We start from the raw sequence: 23,876 nt of genomic DNA, 5'->3' as shown, positions 1-23,876 counted from the left end.
CATTTGGTTGTGTACATAATGTGATGGTATTAGAGAGAGATTTAGTTTTATCTAGCAAGTAAAGGAGTATAAAGGAGTGTATTTAGCTTACCAGAAATGTGTATCTAATGAGGTAAAAGAGTGTATCTAAGCAAAGTAAAGGCAAAATAAATCAACAAACCAGAAGAATGAGATTGAAATCACAAATCTTTTAAAATGACCGTCATCCGAATAAAAGATTTAAATATAAATACTTCAAAATATAGATTTACATTCCATTCCAACCATGCTTAATAAAGAATATTCTAAAATCTATAAATCAAATATATACACCTAAACAATGCTCTACAACTAAATAAGTCACATATACTCTCTATGGCATGTAATGCAAGCATTGATTTGACTTGACGATGCCTCAACTTCATCAGCTAGTCCTACTTGTGATGGACTAATCCCGTCACAAGCTTGTGACCTCTCACAAAAAGGGAGAGAGGATAAGGTGGGGCACCCCCATGTGCTTCCCACAATTCCACTCATCTCTCAATGGACATTTTGTGAGAGGAAACGGTATCCGTCACAAGCTTGTGACGGATATCGCCCGTCCTCAATGAGATTTTGTGCAACTTCATTGACCTCTTTACCAGTGCGTGTTTTAGATTTCTTGTTGCAGCATTAAAGACTCCTGTTACACTTGTTCTCTAGATTAATCCTTATCTACAATGAGAAGTACGAAGTAAAATGAAAAAATTAGTATAGCCATATTTCACAAATTCATCCGAAAACGAGTTGGTTATTATTTAACAGATATTTCGAGTTGTATAATATCTCCACATATTCTTTTATTGCTTTTGTAAGTTATTGTTATACAGTTACCTTATTTCTAGGCCTTAGAATAGGTAAGTAAATATCTTTAGGATCTGTTTTGGGTGTATATAAAGTCCTCCATTTATATTGTATACAATCAAGAAATATATAATACTTCATTCACCCATATCACGTTTTTACATGGCATCAGAGAGTTGAGTTTGTTCCTGGGCAATTAATTCACTATTTTTTTTTACCTGTTTCTTAAGCAAACACAAACACAATGACAGGCCCTCTCATCATTGGTGAAGGAGATGGAAAGAAAGGTGATTCCAGTGGCAAGAAACGCGACACAATTCCCATGTCGTCGCCCTTGTACCTTCATCCCTCCGACGGACCAGCCTTGTCATTAACACAAATAAAATTCGATGGTGAGAACTATGAATTATGGGCCGACGCAATCCGTAATGGTCTCGACGCCAAAAATAAACTGGCTTTTGTCGAGGGTACCATTGAGAAGCCAATAACACTGCCGGGTGAAGAAGAAAGTCTCGAAGCCGTCGCCTGGCGTCAATGCAACGCTATGGTGAAAGCATGGTTAAGAAGTGCTATCGAGATAAGACTCCATTCTAGTACTACTTTTTCAGGAACAGTGCCTGAAATTTGGAAGGAGTTAAAAGAGAGATACGCCACCGGCAATGCGCCACGGGTTCATCAGTTGAAGGCCGAGCTCAATGAATGCAAACAAGAAAAACATCAGTCGATTGTTGATTACTATACTAAACTCAAATCAATATGGGATGAATTAGGAAATTACAGCAAAGTACCATCCTGTACCTGCGGTGCAGCAGCGTTTTTCATTAAAGAGCGCGAAGAAGAAAAGGTGCATCAGTTCTTAATGGGACTTGACACGGTTAAATATGGCCACATTCGATCGAATTTGCTCATGGAAGATGAAGTGACATCGCTAAGCAGGGCCTATGCCCTTGTTTTGCGCGAAGAGAGACATGGAGCGATTACCAAAGGCAAAGAAGAGGTGATTGAAGCAGCCATGGATGTCCAGGCCGTTTCGAGTGATCCAATTACTACCCAAGAAGAAGCATCAAAACTACCATGATGGACTTACTGTAAAAAACCTTGGCATACCGAGGATAACTGCTATAGCAAACATGGTATCCTGCTCGTGGTCGTGGCCGAGGAGGACGTGGACAAGGTCGTGGAGGCCGAGGCAATGATTTTCAGAGAGCCAACGCTGCTTCCACAAATGAGGCTGATGCACATTGTAGCGATTTGACCGCGGAAGAAATTAGCAGGGTTCGAAGTCTTCTGACAGGGAAAACCTGTGGTAATCAGAATCAGAAAGCATCAGGTATGTTATTTGGTAATTGGATGATCGACAGTGGGGCGTCTCATCATATGACTGGTCGACACGAGTTACTTCACCAGCGACATAATGGTCGAACATCCACTGTCGGATTACCAAATGGTTCTCATATACTTGCCAATGAATATGGGAATGTAATGATTAATACAAATCTCACGCTACAAGACGTCTTATACGTGCCGTCGTTGACTTGTAATTTAATTTCTGTTCAACAATTGATTAAGGAAAATAATTGTGTTGTGACATTTTATCCTGACTATTGTGTTATACAGGACCAGTCTATGAGGATGAAGATTGGACGGGGTGAGCTCAAGGACGGGGTTTATTACTTGAAGAATGATCGGGAAGACACTGTGGCAAAAGCGAGTACCAAGGTTGATACACGGCTTTGGCATAGGCGACTTGGTCACCCTTCGAGCAGTATTTTATCTTCTTTTTCGTCTTTACTTGGGATTGATTTATCTTGGAACAATAATGAAGTATGCGATTCATGTTGTCGGGCTAAACAGACTCGTTCTAATTTTAAGTTAAATAATAAGCGAAGTAGCGAACTTTTTTCCCTTATTCATTGCGATATTTGGGGCCCTTATCATGCTGAGAATTTGACGAAAGCACATTATTTTTTAACCATTGTGGATGATCGAAGTAGAGGAGTTTGGGTTTTCTTAATGAGAGATAGGGGAGAAGTAAGCCAATTAATGATTAATTTTTGCAAAATGGTTAAAACACAATTCGGTAAGCAAGTCAAGATAGTGCAGAGTGACAATGGAACTGAGTTTCTCTCGGGAATCATGAAAGAATACTATAATGAATGTGGTATTGTTGGAATATGTGTCCTCCGACAATAATGCGATCACAACTGTCGATCATGATGATCACATGTTTAAGTCTCATTTTAAGAATACATGTGGGAAGTAATATTTTACTGTCAACTGGTCCACACATATCGGTAATGATTGGCTGACTAGAGTTTGACATTACTTTGTGCGTGCGGTGGGTGATCAGTTGATCCTCTTAGGTCATACCTAAAGGGTAACACTCTTAATTGATTATTTAATTGATCGTATGCCGATACGGGGTAATTAAATTACTTAAAATTGACGGACGATTTTGGAAGTAATATTTACGTATCTCATTATAATTTGATTAAATAAGATACGGTCTAAGTAATCGAATTGTTTTATTACTTAGATGAAATTATTGTTTACGGAAACAATTAAAAGGAATGAATTGATTATTATAAATACAAAATGTTGTAATTTATGACTCGGGATCCCATTACGGTACAAGTGATTATGAATTACTAGGTAAACTTTATAAGTGACATATTTTATTAATATGTTGATTTTTAATTGTTAAAAATACATTTCATATACCTAATGTCATGAAACATGTTACATGTGACAAATTGACAAAATAATGTGTAAAATAGATTTTCCATTTTACACTATATGTGCCGAAAATTAGGAGGGAGTATTAGGCTTATTTGTGTTAATTATGTTTAAGTGGAAGGCATAATCATAAGACCTAATACATAGCCTTACATGCCTATAATTCTTGGGAAGAATTGAATCTCATGCATTGGCCATACCCACCCCCTCCTACCCGGTTTTCCTTGTGCAAGACCAAGGGTTTTTGCTTTTTATTTTTCCTAATATACACTACATGCATTCTAGTGGATATTCATTCATTCTTGCACATCTAAAAATATAGAGTTTTAGAGAGAATATTACTTCCTTCTTCTCCCTTCTCTTAACCGAAAAATAAGAGACCATTTTTCGTTAAAGAAACAAAAAAAGGATCGATCTCGCCACACGCCTCAGTAAAAACATTTATAAATAAGTTACGAAAGTCACTCCCGCCTCTTTCTAATGGTCTGCTGCCTGCTAAAACGAAAAAGCGAACTATTGGAATTCGGACAAAATCTTAAAAAGATTTTGAAAGAAAACGCCCAATGCCATGGTATCTGTACCGTGCAAGCACCCCCCGGCTCAGGGGGGACCAGACCTCTCCCTACCCACGAGGCGCGAAGCCCTCTTTTGCTTTTTTTCGAGTTATTAAGAAAAAAATACATTAAAACGAGTAAGGCAGGGGGCTCACGTGCTAGTGAAGAAGCGGTTTGGCATGTAATCGTAGTCTAACACACTACTCGCTACGTCTCTTCCTCTACCCGCATTCTCAATTATCAATCGCATACACCCATACCAGTTTCATACGACCAGGTGGAGTGGCACAAGATCTGCCTCTTGGGTCAATTTTATTTAGATTAACATTGTTCTAGTATTAATAATATTAATCTTTTAAGGGGTTACTTTGGGTATTCATCTTTGGGAGAGATTCTACCCTTGAATCTTTGTTCATCCATATTAGGAGAGCTCAAGAACAAGTAAGAAAGGAGATCTTACTTGTGTCCTTTGATCCAAAATTTTATTGTATATTTACTTATGTTTGCATGCATAAGATCTAAATTAATTTTATGACTAAATTAATTAAAACATATATGAATATGTTGAGTATAATGAGATATAGATTTCTAACAAGCGGTATCATGAGCCTTAGGTTGTTTGCATGCAAATCGCTTATAGTTTTTACGAGTTATACGATTAACAAATAAAACTTGTAAATTTGTGTTTATTATGATATATCACGAAATCAATTATGCATGTTAAAGTTTCTGGTCCTAAAATGTATTTAGGATATTTTGGTTAATTTATGGATTTTTATTGTTCATTTTATATAATAATGGCATTAAAAATGTGATTTTATGATAAAAATGTCATTTTTGGACTAAAATTAGCTAAACTTCAATTTTTCCAGTGGTTTTTGGATATGTTTTCACATATATTATATTTGGATGACCTGTAGTTTTTCATAATTTTATGAGTTCTTATGCTCGAAATATGGATTTTTCAAGATAAAATCGAATTTAAATGGAAAAATAGGTTAATATGAGTTATATTTTGAATCTGATCATAGAAATTTAGTATGTTGTTACATGCAATTTTACAAGATGTGTTTAAAATAATTGGCTATAATGAAATCTTTATGCATGATTTATGAATTTTTGATGAAAAATAAAATAAATAGTGACTTTAATTAGTAAAAATTGCTAAAACATACTTCATGACTAAAGGAAAAACGTCACATGTTGCATTTTATCACCTATTTCAGATCTAAAAGTGAAAAGGTGATAAAAATAATTTTTCTCATATTTTTATGGTTATAATTGATAAATCCGATACACCGCAACATTGTTTTTCCTCGATAATTTTTCGAAATTTTAACCTAAGTTTTTTGAACATTATGAGTGTCATGGTATTTTTTCCAGAATGTTCATTAGTTTAAAATTTCAAATTTCAAATTTATTTGAAATTTTTATGATTTATTTGAAGTTTATGGCATTATATTGTAATTTTAAGTCCTTTTATGAACAATATTAAGAAATATAAGTTAATTATTGTCAATATGTTAGTGGAGACTAATTTTGAGTCCTAAGATGTTTAGGTTAATTAACTAGTACATAAATATGATTTTATGTAATTATTGTGATTTTTAAAAGGTTGAATCACGCAAATCCGTAAAAACCTATTAATATACGATATTGGCTCCTTAAAGGCGATTTAGCATAAAATTGGGCATGTTCATACATATTATAATGCTGCATTTTATTTATGATTGTCATAATTTTATTTTATGTAATTTTATTTTTTGTAATTTTACTTAGCATGGCCTTAGTTTTTAATTGATATTACCCGAAATGTATGGGAATATCGATTCGGTTGTAATTTATTGTGATCTCGTATCACCGTTTTATAATTTAATAGATTTATTTTATTTTAATTACAAATGTATAATAGGAAATTATGTAATTTGTTATGTAATTTATTTATTCCGGAGATCCTTGAAGACGGTGCCACTCAAGAAGGCGATCCATTAAAGACGATGTTACCTCGAGATGCGTGCAAAAACCAAAGTTCAAGGGACCAATGAAGTTGGTTTCCGAATTTGTAATAGTTTATTAGATTTACTATTTTAGGAAGGCCATACTAGGATTTTATTTATGCTTTGCGTTTTATTTATATGTGTGGACATGGGGGCCACGGGGGCGCTTGGGAAACAAGCGTTTGCATTTGTGGAGTCGCCACCAATTTTTATGGGAAATTGGAACCGTTCGAATACCTCGTGTCATGTCAAGACACAAAGTAGTGACATGAACACCAAGAACTCGTTACCCTTAGCATTCTATGTCTAGAATGACTCTCGTGGATGCCAATGAACACGGATGTTCACAGAGATCTGGAGTAAGGGGTGAGGGTAAGTATTAGGAAGCTCTTTTGATCGAACACCTAATCCCGCCTGCCTCGATAGCGGCCTCTACTAATGATTAGGGAAATTGTTTATACTCGATATATTGTCGATTATATGCATGCAATGCAACATCCAAGTTTTGATCCTAGCATGTGAAGATTAACTAAGTCGGCGAACAATTAATTAGCACTCATTAGGTCGAAGTAGGGATTTAAGCTTCAATTACATGTGAAAACATACAAGCGATACAAAATGAATAAAATAAAAGAAAATTACAATAAAAATTACAATAATTACATCGGGTTCAATTGATTTATGTCGAAGATACCTTTAAAACGGATAATTTGAGAAAAAAAGGATAAAGGAATAAATCAACGAACAAATCAGTAGGCGATAATACGGTTAATAGTAGATTATACGTAAACTAATTAATCAGTCAAGGCAGAACGGAAGTTCAGAGGCAGAAATCAACCTGGAACAGGCGCAGCAGGACTGCGCCCTTTGGAAGAGGCGTAGTAGTTGCTGCGTCTGTTGCAAGGGTGAGTTCTGGCTGTGAAGCCGGAACTGCAAATCGTTAAAGTTAATTGATGATTTTAAGGATTGATTATGATATTAACTCGGATGAAAGTGATTTAATGGATTAATTACATAGGAATGAGTCATAAAAGCAATAAAACATGGATGAGACGAATACAAACGAATTATTTACATGGAGGAAAGATTGATTAGTGACATAGGTGAACTAAATAGGTTAAACATGACGAATTAAAGACGAACTAATGACGAATACGACAATAGACAGATGGAAATATATCAAAGGTCGAATTCCAGAAACTCAATATGAACAAATCGAATTTCTACAACCCGGATTGAGTTTAATGACGAAAACCCGCAAATATTGGATTATAAGGGATTTAAGTCGAATTTAATGATTAAATTACATGCTAACGAATGATGAACAATGTACATGTGGAATTATTATGCTTTACGTCAAAGAATTGAGGAAAACAAACGAAAACAAATGAAAGAAAACGAATTTACAGAGGACGAAGGAAGAAGAAAGGAAGCAGAAACCGCGGCAGCCTCACGAAGAGGCGCAGCAGGTGCTGCGTCCCTTCGAAGAGGCGCAGCAGGTGCTGCGTCCCTTCGAAGAGGCGCAGCATTTGCTGCGTCCTTTCTCGACGATTATCTTCTGGTAATCCGTAAAAAGGGTTTTAAAGCATGGTTTTAGAAATCGGTTTTAACACGTATTTTCGACATAAACCTTACATTAATGATACAAAAAGATAAATAACAATAAATAAAGAGAGATTTACACCCTCAGACTTACATGTTTGACGAAACGAGATGAATTAAGTTTATGATTAGTGATGCTCGACTCGAATGTAACGAAAGTGTCCTCGTAAGAGGAAAACGATTAAGATTAGTTAAGTTGATTGATTGTGGAGTTGGTCAAATTGGTCGGTCATGCAAACGAGGCTGGTACTCAGAAGGATCCGAGCTTACGTGGTCGAATGTTCAAGCACGTAGACGCCAAAAAGGAAGAACGTGGTCTAGAATGCAAAGGGAGAAGAGAAGGGCGGACACTCGCGTGAGAAATATGAGGAGCGAAGGCTCCTATTTATACTAATCACGTGAAGGAATAGGGTTTTCGGAGAGACTTTGGAAGTGAATCTCGAAAAGATATGAAAAAGATACGAAAAATACGCAGAAAAGGACCTGGGAAGAGGCGCAGCAGTCACTGCGTCTCTTGGAAGAGGCGCAGCACGTGCAGCGTCTGTTCCCAAGTGGTTTCCTCCTGTGGAAGAAAGATTTTCGTGTTTGGTTTATGGAATGACGGGATAATCTTATTTTCCTTAATATTTTGTATGAATATTACGGGAAATTGTTTGCCAAAGATTAAAAGATTGTGAAAGATTTATAAAATATGGAATAGAAATATCCGGAACATTCCAGAACATTCTGACTCGGGATTTAGCGGTTATCAGAAAATGAAGACGGTTTTAGGCCCGGACTCCAAATGTACTCTAATTACTGTCAAAACGACCGTATCGGCGCGTAGATGACAACTAAGAGGTAGATACCAGTGTTTGAGCAATCACTTGATGATAAACTTACGAACTGTCATAAATCGTTCCGCGTACCAAACATGCGGCCCAATCATCACCGGGTGGTTTGCGGGAGGTGCAGAAATGAGGTATCTACAGAGCCCCCACTTTGACTGAGGCTTGGACAAGGCGAAAGTCAAAGTATAGCCCTCAGGTCAATCGAAGATTACAACCTGACGACTATGGCGACGCGAGGCGGCTCAAGGGGTCTGAACCAAAGGCTTGTCGTCGGGAACATTTTAGAGTCTGTCGACTATCGGGGAGGATCGTTTAAAGTCCATTAGACTACGTAAGGAGGCTCGCCAGCCATAAGAAGAGATCATACCTGAAACTTATTGAGAGACGTTTCCGGAGGCGCATAGGAGCTAAGGGTAAGCGTAGGAGCTAAGGGATAAGCGTAGGAGCTAAGGGATAAGTAAGGATTGTGCTAGGGTGTGGGACCCTAAAGGAAATCATCAACGGGAAGGAGGCCCGAGTACAATTTCAAATTAAGGGGTAACTAAGGCTTGAGTGTGGGAACTCCACTGGTTTGGGAACTTCTGGAGAACGGCACCTTTATCGAACTCCGTGGGGAAACAAGAAGTATTGTGAGTAGCAGGACACAGGCGGGAACTGCTGGGAGAAATCTGCTTGGGTCGTCTTCAAACAAACTTCGGAGGAACTGGAGAAGGACGATTGTATGTCGTGAACTCTCGTATTGGGAAACCTTATCAGGAATGTATCTCCATGTCTCGAGAGGGATTGTCGATCCGCTTACTCTCGCTGGGGGAATATAATGAAGGCGTGTCGAAACACCTGTCAAAGAATACCTACTCGTTGTGACAAGCAAGGTCTTGGGAGCGATAAATAATGTATAATAATCTGCAGTTGGCTTAGAAATACGGGTCTGAACGAAGAATTATCGTCAAACGGACCAAAAAAGATAAAATGGCATCGGGGAAGAGGCGCACCAAAGATGGGCCCACAAATAACGAACTCATAACGAATTTTTGAAAACTCGTACGGAGGGAATCTAAGGAAGAGGCGCAACAAGAGTTGCGTCTCTTGGAATAGGCGCAGCGCCTGCTACGTCTGTTCCTTAGTGTGTCTTTCCTGCGTAAAAACGCGATAAATAGAGGGTTTCGTTCATTTGTTCGAAATACAAATTATCAATTTCTCTCTCAAACTTCAACCATTTCCGCCAAAATTTGATCCAAAAGCTTGCATTCACCATGACTAATCGAGGTATGTATATCATTCTTGCATTAATCTTCTATAACGGACGAATTGGATCGACAAAATTAGGGTTCCCAACCGTAAAATGTCGAAAATTTGGGGCTTTTCCCCCAAATGATCTTGCCTTATAAAATTGATCATGTAAATGGCTAATTGGTAGTATAAGGATCGTAACCATGTGTTTGTTTCGAATTTTCGTTGAGTTTTGAGCATTTGAGTGAAATTGAGACGGTTTCACAGCTAAACCGTAAATTGCTTCGAAAATGGCCTTAGGATTGCCCATTTGCGATGAAACTTGACATTTGGAATCCTTGGATGATGGGTAAACTTCCTACCATCTCGAAATTTTGGTTTGTGACGGCTTTTTCAGGACACTTTTCTAGGGCATAATCGCCGTTATAACGAAATGCTGCCGAAGTTTCGACTTGAACCCAAGACTAGACTTCAACTTAGGCTTGAATTGACCCAAAATACCACATGAGTGATCGGGTTCGTGGGAATATAGCCAAAGATGGCGAGAAAAGAGCGGTTTCAGGGCTTCCGAAAGCTCGAAAATCCCTAATCAAGGCTCGTCGTCACTTGACGCGGCCTAAATTCACTTTAATTTTGCAGGTGACGAGGCTTCTACTTCTGGGAGAGCACCTATGGAGGTAGACACCGCTGTTGACACTTATCGTGCTCTCGAGGAGGCTTTTGCTGCGGCTAGGGTAGCCGGGGAGGTTGCTGAGGACGAGATCCTCGAGGAGCAAGTTGCTGAGGAGGAGGAGGAGGCCCCGAGATGGGCCAATGTGGGACGAGGAGGTCGTCAGCTGAGGGGAGCACCCGCGTGGGCTGAGACCTGGGAGAACAGGCACTTGCTTTGGGCTACGGAGGGTCACCTGTCCTATAGGACGATGAAGAGCTTGGTAATTTTGAATTCATTACTCATCACTCATATTCTTTCGTTTCATTCGCTCATATCTCTTCCAATTTCATTCAAACTAAAGATAGTTTTTGTTTCAAATCACAATAGGAGGCCGGGAACATCAGATCGTTCTCGGGCTACACGACGGCGATGGAGTGCTACGAGAGGCTGTCGGCGGAGGAGCGCGCCATGATCGAGCGGGGAGCGTTTGATGCCTTGGTGCAGGCTTGGAGGGATATCGCGAAGAGGAAGCTGCGGGCTAACCTTAGCCTGGCCCGCCCTTTCTTGGACCGATTCTGGGACACGACTTCCACTTTTCACATGCCTTTTGGTGAGGTGGGAGTCACGTTGGAGGACTACAGCATGATCTCTGGTCTGCCGTGTGGGACTGAGGAGGTGGAGTGGCCGGAGACTGCCATAAGGGTGGACTCGGCCGAGGCTAGGAGGTTGATCGGCAGCCTCTCGGAGTAACCCTATCTACTTGCCAATGACCGGTTTACCAAAGGGATGAAAGCAATATCCCCAATCCCGTCATACCTCATAAATATGTTTTTGATTAAAAACATGTTCATTTCCTCTTCCCCGCAAGGTAAACAATATATACAAGACTACACTAAAAAGGAAATGAACATGTTTTTGATTTTTTTTTCAATTTTTCAATTTTTTTGGATTTTTCGAAATTTTTTGATTTTTTTTTTTGAATTTTTTGAATAAAAGTCAAGTTAGAATTTCCCATCCCCACACTAGTATGGGCATTGTCCTCAATGGCCAATACGATAGGAAATTATGCAAGCATGATGCATGATTTCTAAACTAAATGCAAACTATACTAAACTACACTACATGATGCATGGGTTTTTGTTATGGCGGAGAGTATAATTTAAATTAGCTCCCGATGCATATGCATGGACTTCCCCAAACCAAAATAGACATTATTTCTAATGTCTTGAATTTCGGGGTAGTTCATGCACATGGAATGCAATGCATGAAACTACAAATTGTCATTTTGGATTTTACAAGTTGGGAACAATAAAAATGAACACCTTGCGATAAAATGGAATGCATGTGTTATCCAATGATGTTGCACAAGAAGTAGTTCCTCATTGATCCTTGTATTCCCGGAGAGTGGAGTGTACTCATTGTTTTCATTGAACCTTGGATTGAAGTGCTTCGCAAGCCTTGTAATGAGCCCTCCATTGACGATATGCTTCATCCCATCGTCATCCCCATTTCTAAACTTAGCCCACTTCTCAAGTAGTACAAGAGGTGCATTAAAATGATATCCACCTCGTCCTTGGATTTCAAGATATGACTCCATGACTACAAGATCGAGCTCATTCACAATTGCCGGGTCTCGGCGTGCAAGAATAGTTCCGGATAAGAACCGGTAAGTGATCCTTAGAATAGGGTTTTGGATGTGAAACGCCAAGCATTCCTTGATATACAAAAAGTCTCGACCGGTCATGGCTCTCCACAATGGTGCCACACTATACTTCTTAGGTCTTGATGTTCGGCTAGGCGAAACATCCAAACCGAGTACATTTGCAAACTCAACAAGAGTCATCATCCTTGTCACATTCTCCAATCTAAACTCTATGCAAATTGTTTTGTTCAAAGTTGTGATCTTTAAGAAACTTAAGAACTCAAGAACTAGAGGTCGGTAGGTTTGCTCATGTAAGTGGAACAAGGTAGAGAGACCAAACAACTCAAAAAGGGCTTCCGTTTGATGGTATATTCCAAGCTTTCTCAATGTTTTATGGCATAGAAATTTGGTAGGAAGAATATTCTTACCAAGTAGTCGGTGAAAGACAAGCCTTTGAACATCGTTCAAAAATTCAATGTTAGAAAAATCGTCAAGCTTGGTGAGATCCACAATCTCTTCACGTTCCCTCCTTAGAGTGTTGATGTGAGAAGTAGATGAGCTTTCTCTCACTCTTGGCCTTATTCTTTCCCTAAATGAAGATCCTCTTGGTCCCATTCTTTGATTGTAGAGTTGGAATTTTTGATTTGTTGAAATATGGAGATGCTCTTTGTGGATTAGATCTTTGCTTTTGAATCTTTTGAAACCCTAGAAATTGGGGGTTTTTGTTTTTGTAGAGTGAATGAGTGCTTGGGATATGTTTTGGAGTCATGAGAGAGGGGGTTTTATAATATAAGTGGAAGGAAGGATGAAGTGTCACAAATTGTGTGGTGGGGGAGAAATAAAATTGCGAAAACTTGAAATAAAGGCCGCAGGGAGACGTGCGGATTCGACCTCAGGACGCTCGGATTCCTTCATTCTGGGACGAGCGTATTCTTTGGAAGATGCCCGGATTCTCTTACAACGAGTTTTTCCAAAATTTGAAACAGCTAGGACGAGCGGATCGAAACTGGGACGAGCGTCTTTGCTGAAGTCAGACGAGCGTATTGTCTGAGAGACGCTCGGATTTCGTTACAGGAAAGAATCCCAAAATCATGCAGCAAAAAGAGGAGCGGATTTGCAATGCGACGGGCGTCTGGAGTAAGACGAGCGGATTGTCCCCAAAGACGCTCGGATTCCGGATCAGGATAGAACACCTGCTTGTCAGCTCTTTTTGGACGAGGGGATTCTCTGTTGGCCGCTCGACTTCCCATTTGGACGGTCGTCTTTTCCTCGAGACGAGCGGATTTCCCTTGCTTTTCCTTTACTTCGATAAAAAGCTCCCCATGCTTGAAAACTAGTTCCTTCATCCATCAAAAAGATTAGTGACCCTCCCTCACCTAATCTCATGGAAAGAATCATTTTTATGATAAAGGATGCAATAAAGTTAAAAATACAGGTTAGAAAGGTTAGTATATTTACAAGTGGTGGTTTAGGGAGGACTCCACCAAACTCTCCCTTTGATGATTTCTTCAAGGATGAGGAGGCCCGAGGTAAGTGACCTCGACCTCTCCAATAAAGGCTCCCTCATAGTATGGCTTCAATCTTTGGCCATTGACTTTGAATTTGGTTCCATCTTCCGATTTGATCTCAAAGTCTCCATACCTTCCTACCTCGGTGATCACATAAGGACCCATCCATCTAGAGTTCAACTTCCCGGGAAAGAGACGATATCGAGAATTGAATAGAAGGACTTTATCTCCTTTGTGCAAGGCTTTTTGCTTAATTCTTTTATCATGGAGCAATTTTGTTCTTTCCTTGTAGATCTTGGCATTCTCATAAGATTGTAGTCGGAATTCTTCCAACTCTTGAATTTGTATCATCCTCCTTTGACCACTTAATTTGAGGTCAAGGTTGAGAGCTTTGATTGCCCAAAAAGTTTTATACTCTAACTCGATTGGCAAGTGGCATGCCTTCCCGTAGACAAGTTTGTAAGGAGAGGCTCCTATGGGGGTCTTATAGGCCGTCCTATAAGCCCAAAGAGCGTCATCAAGCTTCATGCTCCAATCTTTTCGAGTCTTGTTTACAACTTTCTCAAGAATTTGCTTGATCTCTCTATTTGAAACTTCAACTTGACCGCTTGTTTGAGGATGGTATCCTAAGCCGGTTCTATGTTGAACATGTTAGGTTCATATACCTATTATTAGACTCCTCTAATAGTGAACTAATTAACTTGTTAATTATATGTTCTTTAGATCTAGTGCATGCATAACAAAATGAAAGATTTATAAGAAAAACAATGTTCCTTACATTGTTATAGGTTTCGAAATATGTGGGCACAAGTAAGGTCACCTTCCTTCACTTGTTCTTTAGCTAAATATTGTGGATGATCCTTCTAAGACTCCAAGTATAGAAGCCACTCTAATAAATTGCACCCAAGATGAATCCCAAAAATTCCTACTAATATTAACTAGATATTTAGTAGAAATATTACCTTAATAATACTAATGATCTTGTATTACTATCTTAAGTAATGTATGATGTGTATTAGTATTTATGGAGAGCTTTGTTGCATTTGCATGTGAGGAATTGTTAGAGAGATATAAGCAAAACTAGCAAAACCAAGTAGTGTAAAAATGAGCAACCAAATGCTCATTATGTAGTGCCAAAACCGGTTGGCATAAGGCAAAGAAAGAATCTTTTGCCTTTTGTTTTTTACTTGTTTTGTTTATTGTAGGTAGATTGTGTAAGATGTAGTATGTAAAGGCTAGTATGTAAGGTCTCTTTCACACAATAACCAACATCTACATAAGACAAAAGAGCATCTTTGCTCATCTTATTTGGCCAAAATATTGGTCCTTTTATGGACCATTTTTGCCTTTTGTCATTTGTCCCACAAATGCTTATAAGTCGTATGTTTAACAATCTTACATATTTAATTATTAATGTAATCATTTAACACTTAAATATTACAATTAATAATATAATATACACTCCACTTTTTGAGTAGTATACTACCATTATATCAACATATAGTGGGTCCCATAATTACTAGTTAATTAAAATTACAACTTCTTGTAACTTTAAATAATTAATTACCTCTACCTCAAAACTTATATAATACCTCAACTAATTTAGTAATTTAACGCTTAATTACTAAATTAAATCTTATTTAATCACATTATAATAAGACGCAAAATTGCACTCCCACAATTAAGGAATGAATTAATTCGTATCGCATACAATTAATTAAATATCTATTTGGGCCTCATCCTATAGGTGTGACCTAAAGGGATCAACTGACCACCACCGTCACACGACAGTAATGTCAAACTCTAGTTAGCCAATCATTACCGATTAATGACGGTCAGTCGACTGTATAAAGAATCATCCCTCACGTATTCTTAATATGAGATTTAATAATGATATTTAAATCATATGATCGCACTATTGTTGAGGACACATTTCCCAACAGAACACCATATTTGGTCAAAAGGGATGCGAGTTTCTTTTCGTGAAAATGCGTTCCTCCATCACTTATAATTGCTCTAGGGACTCCGAATCTTGGGAAGATTATCTTCTTGAAGAGCTTAGTGACCGTCTTTGCATCATCGGTTGGGGTGGCAATTGCCTCCACCCACTTTGAGACGTAGTCTACGGCCACAAGGATATATTTGTTTCCCTTGGATGTCACGAACGGCCCTTGGTAGTCGATCCCCCAAACGTCGAAGATCTCCACCTCAAGTATGCCCTTTTGTGGCATTTCATTTCTCCAAGAGATATTCCCCGTCCCTTGACAAGCATCACAATGAAAGATGAATTCCCTTGTATCTTGGAACATCGTAGGCCAATAGAAGCCCGATTGAAGAATTTTTGCAATGGTTCTCCTTGCTCCATGGTGTCTACCATAAGGTGATGAGTGGCATCCTTCCAAGACTCCTTGAACTTCCCATCAAGGGATGCACCTCCGGTAGAGCCCATCACCACATTCCTTGTAAAGATTTGGGTCATCCCAAAAGTACCTCTTTACTTCGAATAAGAGCCTCTTCCTTTGGTTGTAGTTTAAGTTCGGAGGGAGTACTCTTCCAACGATATAGTTGGCATAATAGGCAAACCATGGGGTGATATGCCTTTCAAGTTGTGTTTGAATGGCCATCAAGATATCGTCGGGAAATGAGTCATTGATCGGCGTTTCTCCTTGTTCATCGTGAAACCGGATCCTTGACAAATGATCCGCCACTACGTTCTCGGCCCCTTTCTTGTCTCTTATTTCTAAGTCAAATTCTTGAAGAAGCAAAATCCATCTCAACAACCTTGGTTTTGCCTCTTTTTTTATTAAGAGATGTCGGAGAGCACGGTGATCCGAAAAGACAATCACCTTGGATCCAAGTAAGTAGGAACGAAATTTGTCCAAAGCATAGACAATGGCAAGAAGCTCTTTCTCGGTGGTATCATAGTTCACTTGGGAGGGATCAAGAGTCTTGATTATATAGTAGATAGCATGTAGAGCTCTCCCTACCCGTTGGCTAAGAACCGCTCCAACGGCGTATTTACTAGCATCACACATAATCTCGAATGGTAGTTCCCAATTTGGTGGTTGAATGATCGGTGCCGAGATTAGTGCTTCCTTGATTCTATTAAAGGCTTCAACACACTCATCAGTGAAATGGAATTGGGCATCTTTAAGTAAGAGTTGAGTGAGAGGTTTCGCTATTTTTGAGAAATCTTTTATGAAACGGCGATAGAAACCCGCGTGACCGAGAAAACTTCTCACCCCTCTAACATTCACGGGAGGTGGGAGTTTCTCTATCACCTCAACCTTAGCTTTATCGACCTCGATGCCCTTTTCCGAGATTAAATGACCCAAAACAATTCCTTTATTGACCATGAAGTGACACTTTTCCCAATTTAGAACAAGACTAACATCTTCACATTTTTGCAATACAAGAGAGAGATTATGCAAACATGAGTCAAAGTCTTTTCCATAAACGCTAAAATCATCCATAAAAACTTCCATTATGGTCTCTAGGTAATCGGAGAAGACACTCATCATACATCTTTGAAAAGTGGCCGGGGCATTACACAAGCCAAAAGGCATCCTCCTATATGCAAAAGTACCATAAGGGCATGTGAAGGTGGTCTTGTGTTGGTCATCCGGGTGTATAGGGATTTGAAAGAATTCCGAATACCCGTCAAGGTAGCAAAAGAACTTGTTGGAGGCTAACCTCTCAAGCATTTGGTCAATGAATGGTAGGGGGAAATGATCCTTTCTTGTTGCGGAATTCAATTTTCGATAGTCAATACACATACGCCAACCGGTGATCTTCCTTGTGGGTATTAGCTCATTCTTTTCATTTGTCACAACCGTGGTACCTCCTTTCTTAGGTACCACTTGAACTGGGCTAACCCACAAAGAGTCCGATATGGGATATATGATTCCCGCATCAAGTAGTTTCATAACCTCTCCTTTAACAACTTCTTGCATGTGGGGGTTTAATCTCCTTTGAGATTGAATGGTAGGCCTATGGTCTTCCTCTAGATGAATTCTATGCATACAAAAGTTGGGACTTATCCCCTTAAGATCATCTAGACTATAACCTATAGCCTTTTCATGTTGTTTCAACACATCAAACAATTTTCCCAATTGGTTTTCGTCAAGTTTGTCATTAACAATCACGGGTTTGGTCTTAGATTCATCAAGGTAATTTCAAATTTGGAGGAAGGGGTTTTAAAGTTGGGATTTATACCTCACTTTCCTCCTTTGAAGGTTCATTGAGAACGTGCTCCATTTCCATTAGACACTCCATTCTCATGGCATGTTCAACTTGTTCTTCAAGCTCATCCATCTCGTCATACTCAAATTCCATGACAAATTCTTCTTGCTCTTCGGCTTGTAAGATGTCTTCTATGATTGATTGCTCATGTTCTATAGGTTGATATGCTTCCACAAGGATGTTATGTACTAATTCGGATTGCTCATGAGTAAGCTCTTTGTTAGCTAGAGCGGCCCCAAAAAGATCTACCTCTAATTCCCAATGCATATTTTTGGCCTCACTTGCTTCCAAGGCTTCCAATGCTTGCATGGGGTCTTTGAAGAAAGGTATACTCAAGTGGTCCTCAACAAAACAATCTATAATATCCATCTTGCAAAATATCGAATAACTTGAAAACAATTAGAACAAACCTTGAGGAGTTTTACTTCCCCAAGGCAAAGAAAGACACAACTAATAACAATCTAAGAAAATCAAATCAAGTTAACACCGTCCCCGGCAACGGCGCCATTTTTGGCCGGACTCACTTGGAGCTTAATTTTCGGTTACTTGTCGTTAGGAGCACCTAGACCAAAACAATATTTATAACTTCACAAACAACTCTACTATTAGTAAAGAGGCAAGTAAAGGTCGGATCCCAAGGGACGGGTATTGATGTAGGATTTTCGATTGCAAGTAGCGGTGTCTAGGGGTGTCACGATTTGGGTTGAGATAAGAAGATCACTAAACTAAATAGCAATAAAAGTAAACAAGCAAGATGATTAAAATGAGATGTAAACAATTGATAAAAAGCACTAGGGTGTCATGGGGTCATAGGGGATTCATGGGAATGGATCATACAAACATATTCTTAAATTATAAGCAAGCAATTATTGTTGTGATGGATTGAGTTGGTTTATATCTTACAATCCTAGGAAGGTTTGGGTCCCGGAGCCGAATCGATTAGATTGTACAACACCTACAAGTCGACTTAATCCTCCCTACTCAACTATATGCATGGTCTAATGAGACTCGAGTTGGTTTATGTCTTACAAGTCTCATTGAAAAGGTAAGTGATGGGTAAAAAATGCAAGGATTCATAGGCTCGCATTTCATCAAACATGACATGTGCATAAGTTGAGATCACAACAAGCAAGCAAATAAATTATGAAAACATATTAAATTAAGCATGAATCATCTCCCATGTTGGTTTCCCCTAAGTACCCATTAACCCTAGTTAAGGAAACTACTCACTCATTATCAAGTTTAGCATGTTAACAAGGTTGTCAATCATATTAACAAAGCAAAACATGATGAATAAATGAAGGTGATTAACAATAATTAAAAAAGGGATTAAGAGAATTATACCTAATGTTAATTCCAAAATAAAGCAAAGAATAATAGAAGTACTTGATGAATGATTGGAAGGTTGTCAATCTCCCAATAATAACCCAAATAATCTTCAATTACCCAAAATAAAAGATGAACAAAAGAGAAATTAAGGAAATGAGATTTGTATTAATATTTGATTAGAAGTTGATTACAAGATTAAGAAGAGATTAGAATGATATAAACTACACTAAAGATTGATAAGAAGAACATGATTAATCTAATTAGACTAATGAGGTATTTATAATGGGGATTAGGTACACAAATTAGGGTTTACTAACGGTTTAAATGACGATTAAGTCCTTGAGGAATCGCTCCTCTCAGAAAAGATGCGAGTCTCCTTTTTGCCGGTCTTTCACAAATATGCGCATCTTTCATGGAGGGAAGAAGAGGACGTATGGGCCTTTAAGACAATCCGAGCGTCCAAGGGGTCGGGACGGGCGGATTCTGTGATGGCTGGACGAGCGTCTTGATGGCTGGACGAGCGGATTGGCGCGTGGTTGGACGGGCGTCCCTATGGCAAAGACGCTTGTATCTTTGGAGTCCTGGACGGGCGTCTTGCTATGCTGGACGAGTGGATCTCGTCACAGCTTTTCTTTTCTTCTTTTCTTCCTCTCTTCTTCCAATAATCCTCCGGGATTTAGTCGGGGATGCAAGGATTTCTTCATCATTGCCCATCTACTATAATATGTACAAAGGCCTTCTAGTCTTGTCTTCTCTTTGATGCTTGGACATTAGATTCGATCAATTTAGCTCTATTTTGCCATGAAAATGCAAGGTTTGCACTCCTCTCCTACCAAGGAAACAAAACCTCAAAGAATATGCAAAACAAAGGACTAAAGATAGTAAATGACCCAAATATGTGCTAAAAAGCATAGGAACGAGGCTAATTCGGGGACTAAATATGCTCAAAGAATGGTCACATCAATAATCATCCTTGGTCCTTTATACCATGTCGGTTTAATTCGAGTACGATGATTAAGTTGACTAATTACAAAGAAATGAACTTAACATAATTAGTTCAAATCAAACGTTTTACATTTTTATTTGTAAACTATGCTTTTCAAACATTCAAATCCGACAATGAATGTTACTAACATAATAGCAATTATTCCGAGTCATGTAAATGACATTTGCAAATCTTTCATGATAAACACGGTTATAAATAACCTTTTCAACAACCAGGAGACGCCCTCTTGGGTCGGCTCATGGCTCGCGCCCCAAGAGGCCGTCTGTTTTCATATTTCAAAACCTGGGCAGAGCCCTTCCCTCGCCAATAGGCTCACGCCCCAATGGGGCTGCCTGGCACTGTTCTGTCCCATTTTGGTACTTGTCTAGGAAGATCCTAATTACGGTTTATCCGAATATGTGACGGATCAGATCGACGAGTTTGCATTTCATACTTTGTCTTTTAAACACACTTTTTCAAATAAATGGATCGTGTTAAGTACCATAATCCGAATTTGGTAAATGGATATTTAATTTCCGTTTCACATGCAAATCAATCTAAATCTAACTTTGACACCAACTTCTTGGTACATGCATAAACAACCGACGTAGGAAATATTCATATGTTAGGTTAAGACTTTTGGATGTGCATTCATGCATATACACCGTTTTATCAACTTTTGCACTTAAACAAGCACGATCGATCAGTAGAGGCCGCTAACGCGGGCGGGATTGGGTGTCCGATTAAAGGGCCTACCAATACGTACCCTCACCCCTTACTCAGAACCTTTAGATAGTGGATGGCCTTATCCGGGGCATACGAGAGTCATTTTAGGCATATAATGCTAAAAGGGGGACGAGTCCTTATCTTTAGTACCTATGTCAAGCACCACTTTTTGCCTTGATTGACTTAGGTATAAAGTGGATTCGAACGGGTTCCAAGTATCCCACAAATGCTTGGTGGTGACTCCGAACATCTCAACATCGTTTCGAGACCTTTGCCAAGACAAAACCGACCGATCTAAAGCGATCCTGTCGAAAGCATTCTTACGTCACCGAGCGTGGCTTTCAAAAGACCGCTGCACGTCCACAATTTGTCTTGGCGTGCAGGTGGCCCGTGACCGCAGATCGGTAGGTGGCCCAAATCCACAAACCAGCCTGTGGCCCATGTCCACAGCTAGGAATGGAAGTAGGGTTAGAATTCTTCAAAATTAGGTCAAATTTGGGGCAGATTTTAAAACTATAGAAGTAATTAAACAAAACTGAGATAATTAAGAAAATAAAGATGACTTACATGACGACAAATACATGAGATTAGATCGAAATTCGAGGATTAATGACGAATTTGAGCGAAACTCGTTCAAAATTGTGGTTTGGCGGGAAAAAGTGTGATAGAGAGCGCGCCGCCGACAGCTGATTGTTGTCGTCGGACGACCGTCATCGGAGGACGGTGGATGTGAAAGTAAATAGGTGAGTGGAGGTCAGGTTTAATGGAGTAAAGGGAGGGAATATGTCGGTATTTGACAGTGTGGACTTGGGGAGTGCGTTGAATCTGAACATTTCCAGATTAGTTCGTAAGTTCGTACTGAACTTTAGGTTCGCACGAGATTCTATATATATATATATATATATATATATATATATATATATATATATATATATATATATATATATATATATATATATGACAAGTTCTCCTAAGTCCTTAATATCTCGTTGAGTCCCTAAGTCTTTATTAGGGCCCTTGGATTAGGAGAATGAAGAGTGGAGATTTGCCTACTTTAATCCCACTATAGGCGTGAAAAAAAAAAAGGAAATAGGTTGAGGAGGAGAGAGGATGTGTGTGTCGACTATTGCCTATTACCCACCGTGCACACAAAACACATGCATAATCATTCAACAACCTTCCTCAACACATTTCTAAACAAACTCCACCAAAACACAATTTGAAAAAAAACTCATCTTCCTGGCGATAATTTAGAGCAAATCCTACTTTCTTCATTTATCATCTTCCTTTATCAGCTTTATTTATCATCTTCCTTTATCATCTTCCTTTATTATCCTCCAATCTCAGAAACAAACAACAAGACCAACGTCCAACGTAAAAAATGACGGATTTGCAAATGATTCCATTTGGCTATGGTAATTTTTGGATTGTTTATTTATTTTCTTCATTCAAAGTTAGGTTATATATCATGTTTTTATGAAAACATTAGGTTAAATATGAACAGTTGTTTAAATATGAGGAGGAAGTGTATTTTAGGTTATTTTTGAAGCTTGTTTTTTATTATTTGAAATCTGTAAATCCACTCTTTTAACATGAACTCCATCATTATAGAGTTCAACATCAACTCTGTGAATAAGAAGTTAAACTTCTCGATGTTGGAGTTATTTATCTGGTAGAGTTCAACATCATATTTCGTGTTCTTATTTGTAATGTGAATATAGAATCGCAACATGACCGTAAGGCATTTAATAAAGTGTAAATCTGTAACATTAAAAAGTGTAATTATAATGGTTGTAAATGTAATTTTAACTACAAATGGTGTGATTTTAAGCAACAAAAGTATTATTGTAATTATTATGGTAGATTTGAATTTCAAAAGTGTAATATTTGTACCATTAATTGAAATTGTAAAAATTGTAATTATAACTGATAAAAGTGTAATTATAACTGATAAAAGTGTAATTTTGACCAGTAAAAGTGTTATTGTAAGAGACAAAATATGTAAAGTTTTTAAAATGTAATTCTAATAATAACAAGTATAATTGTAACAGACAAAAGTGTAATTTTAACAACCAAAGGGTTTATTGTAACAGAAAAGCTGTAAGTTTTTGAACTGTAATTGTAATAATAGAAAGTATAATTCTAACAGATAAAAGTGTAATTTTAACAGGTAAAATTGTCATTATAACAGTCAAAAGTTCTAAATTGGTAAACAGTAATTCTAATAGTAAAACGTATAATTTTAACTGAGAAACGTGTAATTTTGACCAGTAAAAGTGTTATTGTAAAAGACAAATTCTGTAAGTTTTCAAACTGTAATTCTAATAGTAACAAGTATAATTGTAACAGACAAAAGTGTAATTTTAACAACCAAAGGGTTTATTGTAACAGAAAAGCTGTAAGTTTTTAAACTGTAATTGTAATAGTAGAAAGTATAATTCTAACAGACAAAAGTGTAATGATAACTACAAAAAGTGTAATTTTAAGAAAGATATAATTTTAACAAATATATGGGTTACTTTAAGTTGTTATGAAAACAATTGATAATAATTACGCTATTGTCAGATAATATTGAGCACAATGGAAAACGAAAGCCGAACGAAGAAGAATTTTGCAAAGACGTTGAAGCTAAGTTCACCCCTATGTTGGTCGAATTTAAAAATAGAGGAAGCAGTGACATTTTATAGAATTTATGCTGTTTCTTGTGGTTTTGATGTGCATAAGTACACGACTAAGAGATGGCGTGGAGGGGAAATCAAATCTAAACTGTTGGTTTGCAACCGGGAGGGGTTCAAACATAAGGGACAATTGGAGTGTAGCGGCGGCCAGGACTCAAGTAGGAGACACAAAGTCAGGCGTGTTGGTTGCAAAGCGAGGGTTAGGCTATTCGTGATGAATGGGGAATTAAGAATTGACAGATTCCACAGTGGCCACAACCATGAACTCGTATCAGCCAGAGATAGAGAGTTTCAAAAGTTGGCATGCAACATAACAGACTATCACAAAATGATAATCCTTTAT

The 23,876-nt window shown here is 38.3% G+C and overlaps 1 protein-coding gene across 1 annotated transcript; it reads left to right on the top strand.

The window, feature by feature from the left end:
- The first annotated feature begins 1,066 nt into the window (after positions 1-1,066).
- Positions 1,067-23,542, top strand: LOC141620204 (uncharacterized). Its single transcript, XM_074437136.1, has 4 exons — positions 1,067-1,840; positions 1,948-2,301; positions 2,440-2,587; positions 23,421-23,542. Exons 1-4 carry the CDS (start codon positions 1,067-1,069, stop codon positions 23,540-23,542), a joined length of 1,398 nt encoding a protein of 465 aa, XP_074293237.1.
- Positions 23,543-23,876: the final 334 nt, after the last annotated feature.

Source organism: Silene latifolia, chromosome X (genome assembly GCF_048544455.1).
Source record: "Silene latifolia isolate original U9 population chromosome X, ASM4854445v1, whole genome shotgun sequence".
NCBI classification, from domain to species: Eukaryota; Viridiplantae; Streptophyta; class Magnoliopsida; order Caryophyllales; family Caryophyllaceae; genus Silene; species Silene latifolia.
This window is presented reverse-complemented; position numbering and strand designations above follow the sequence as displayed.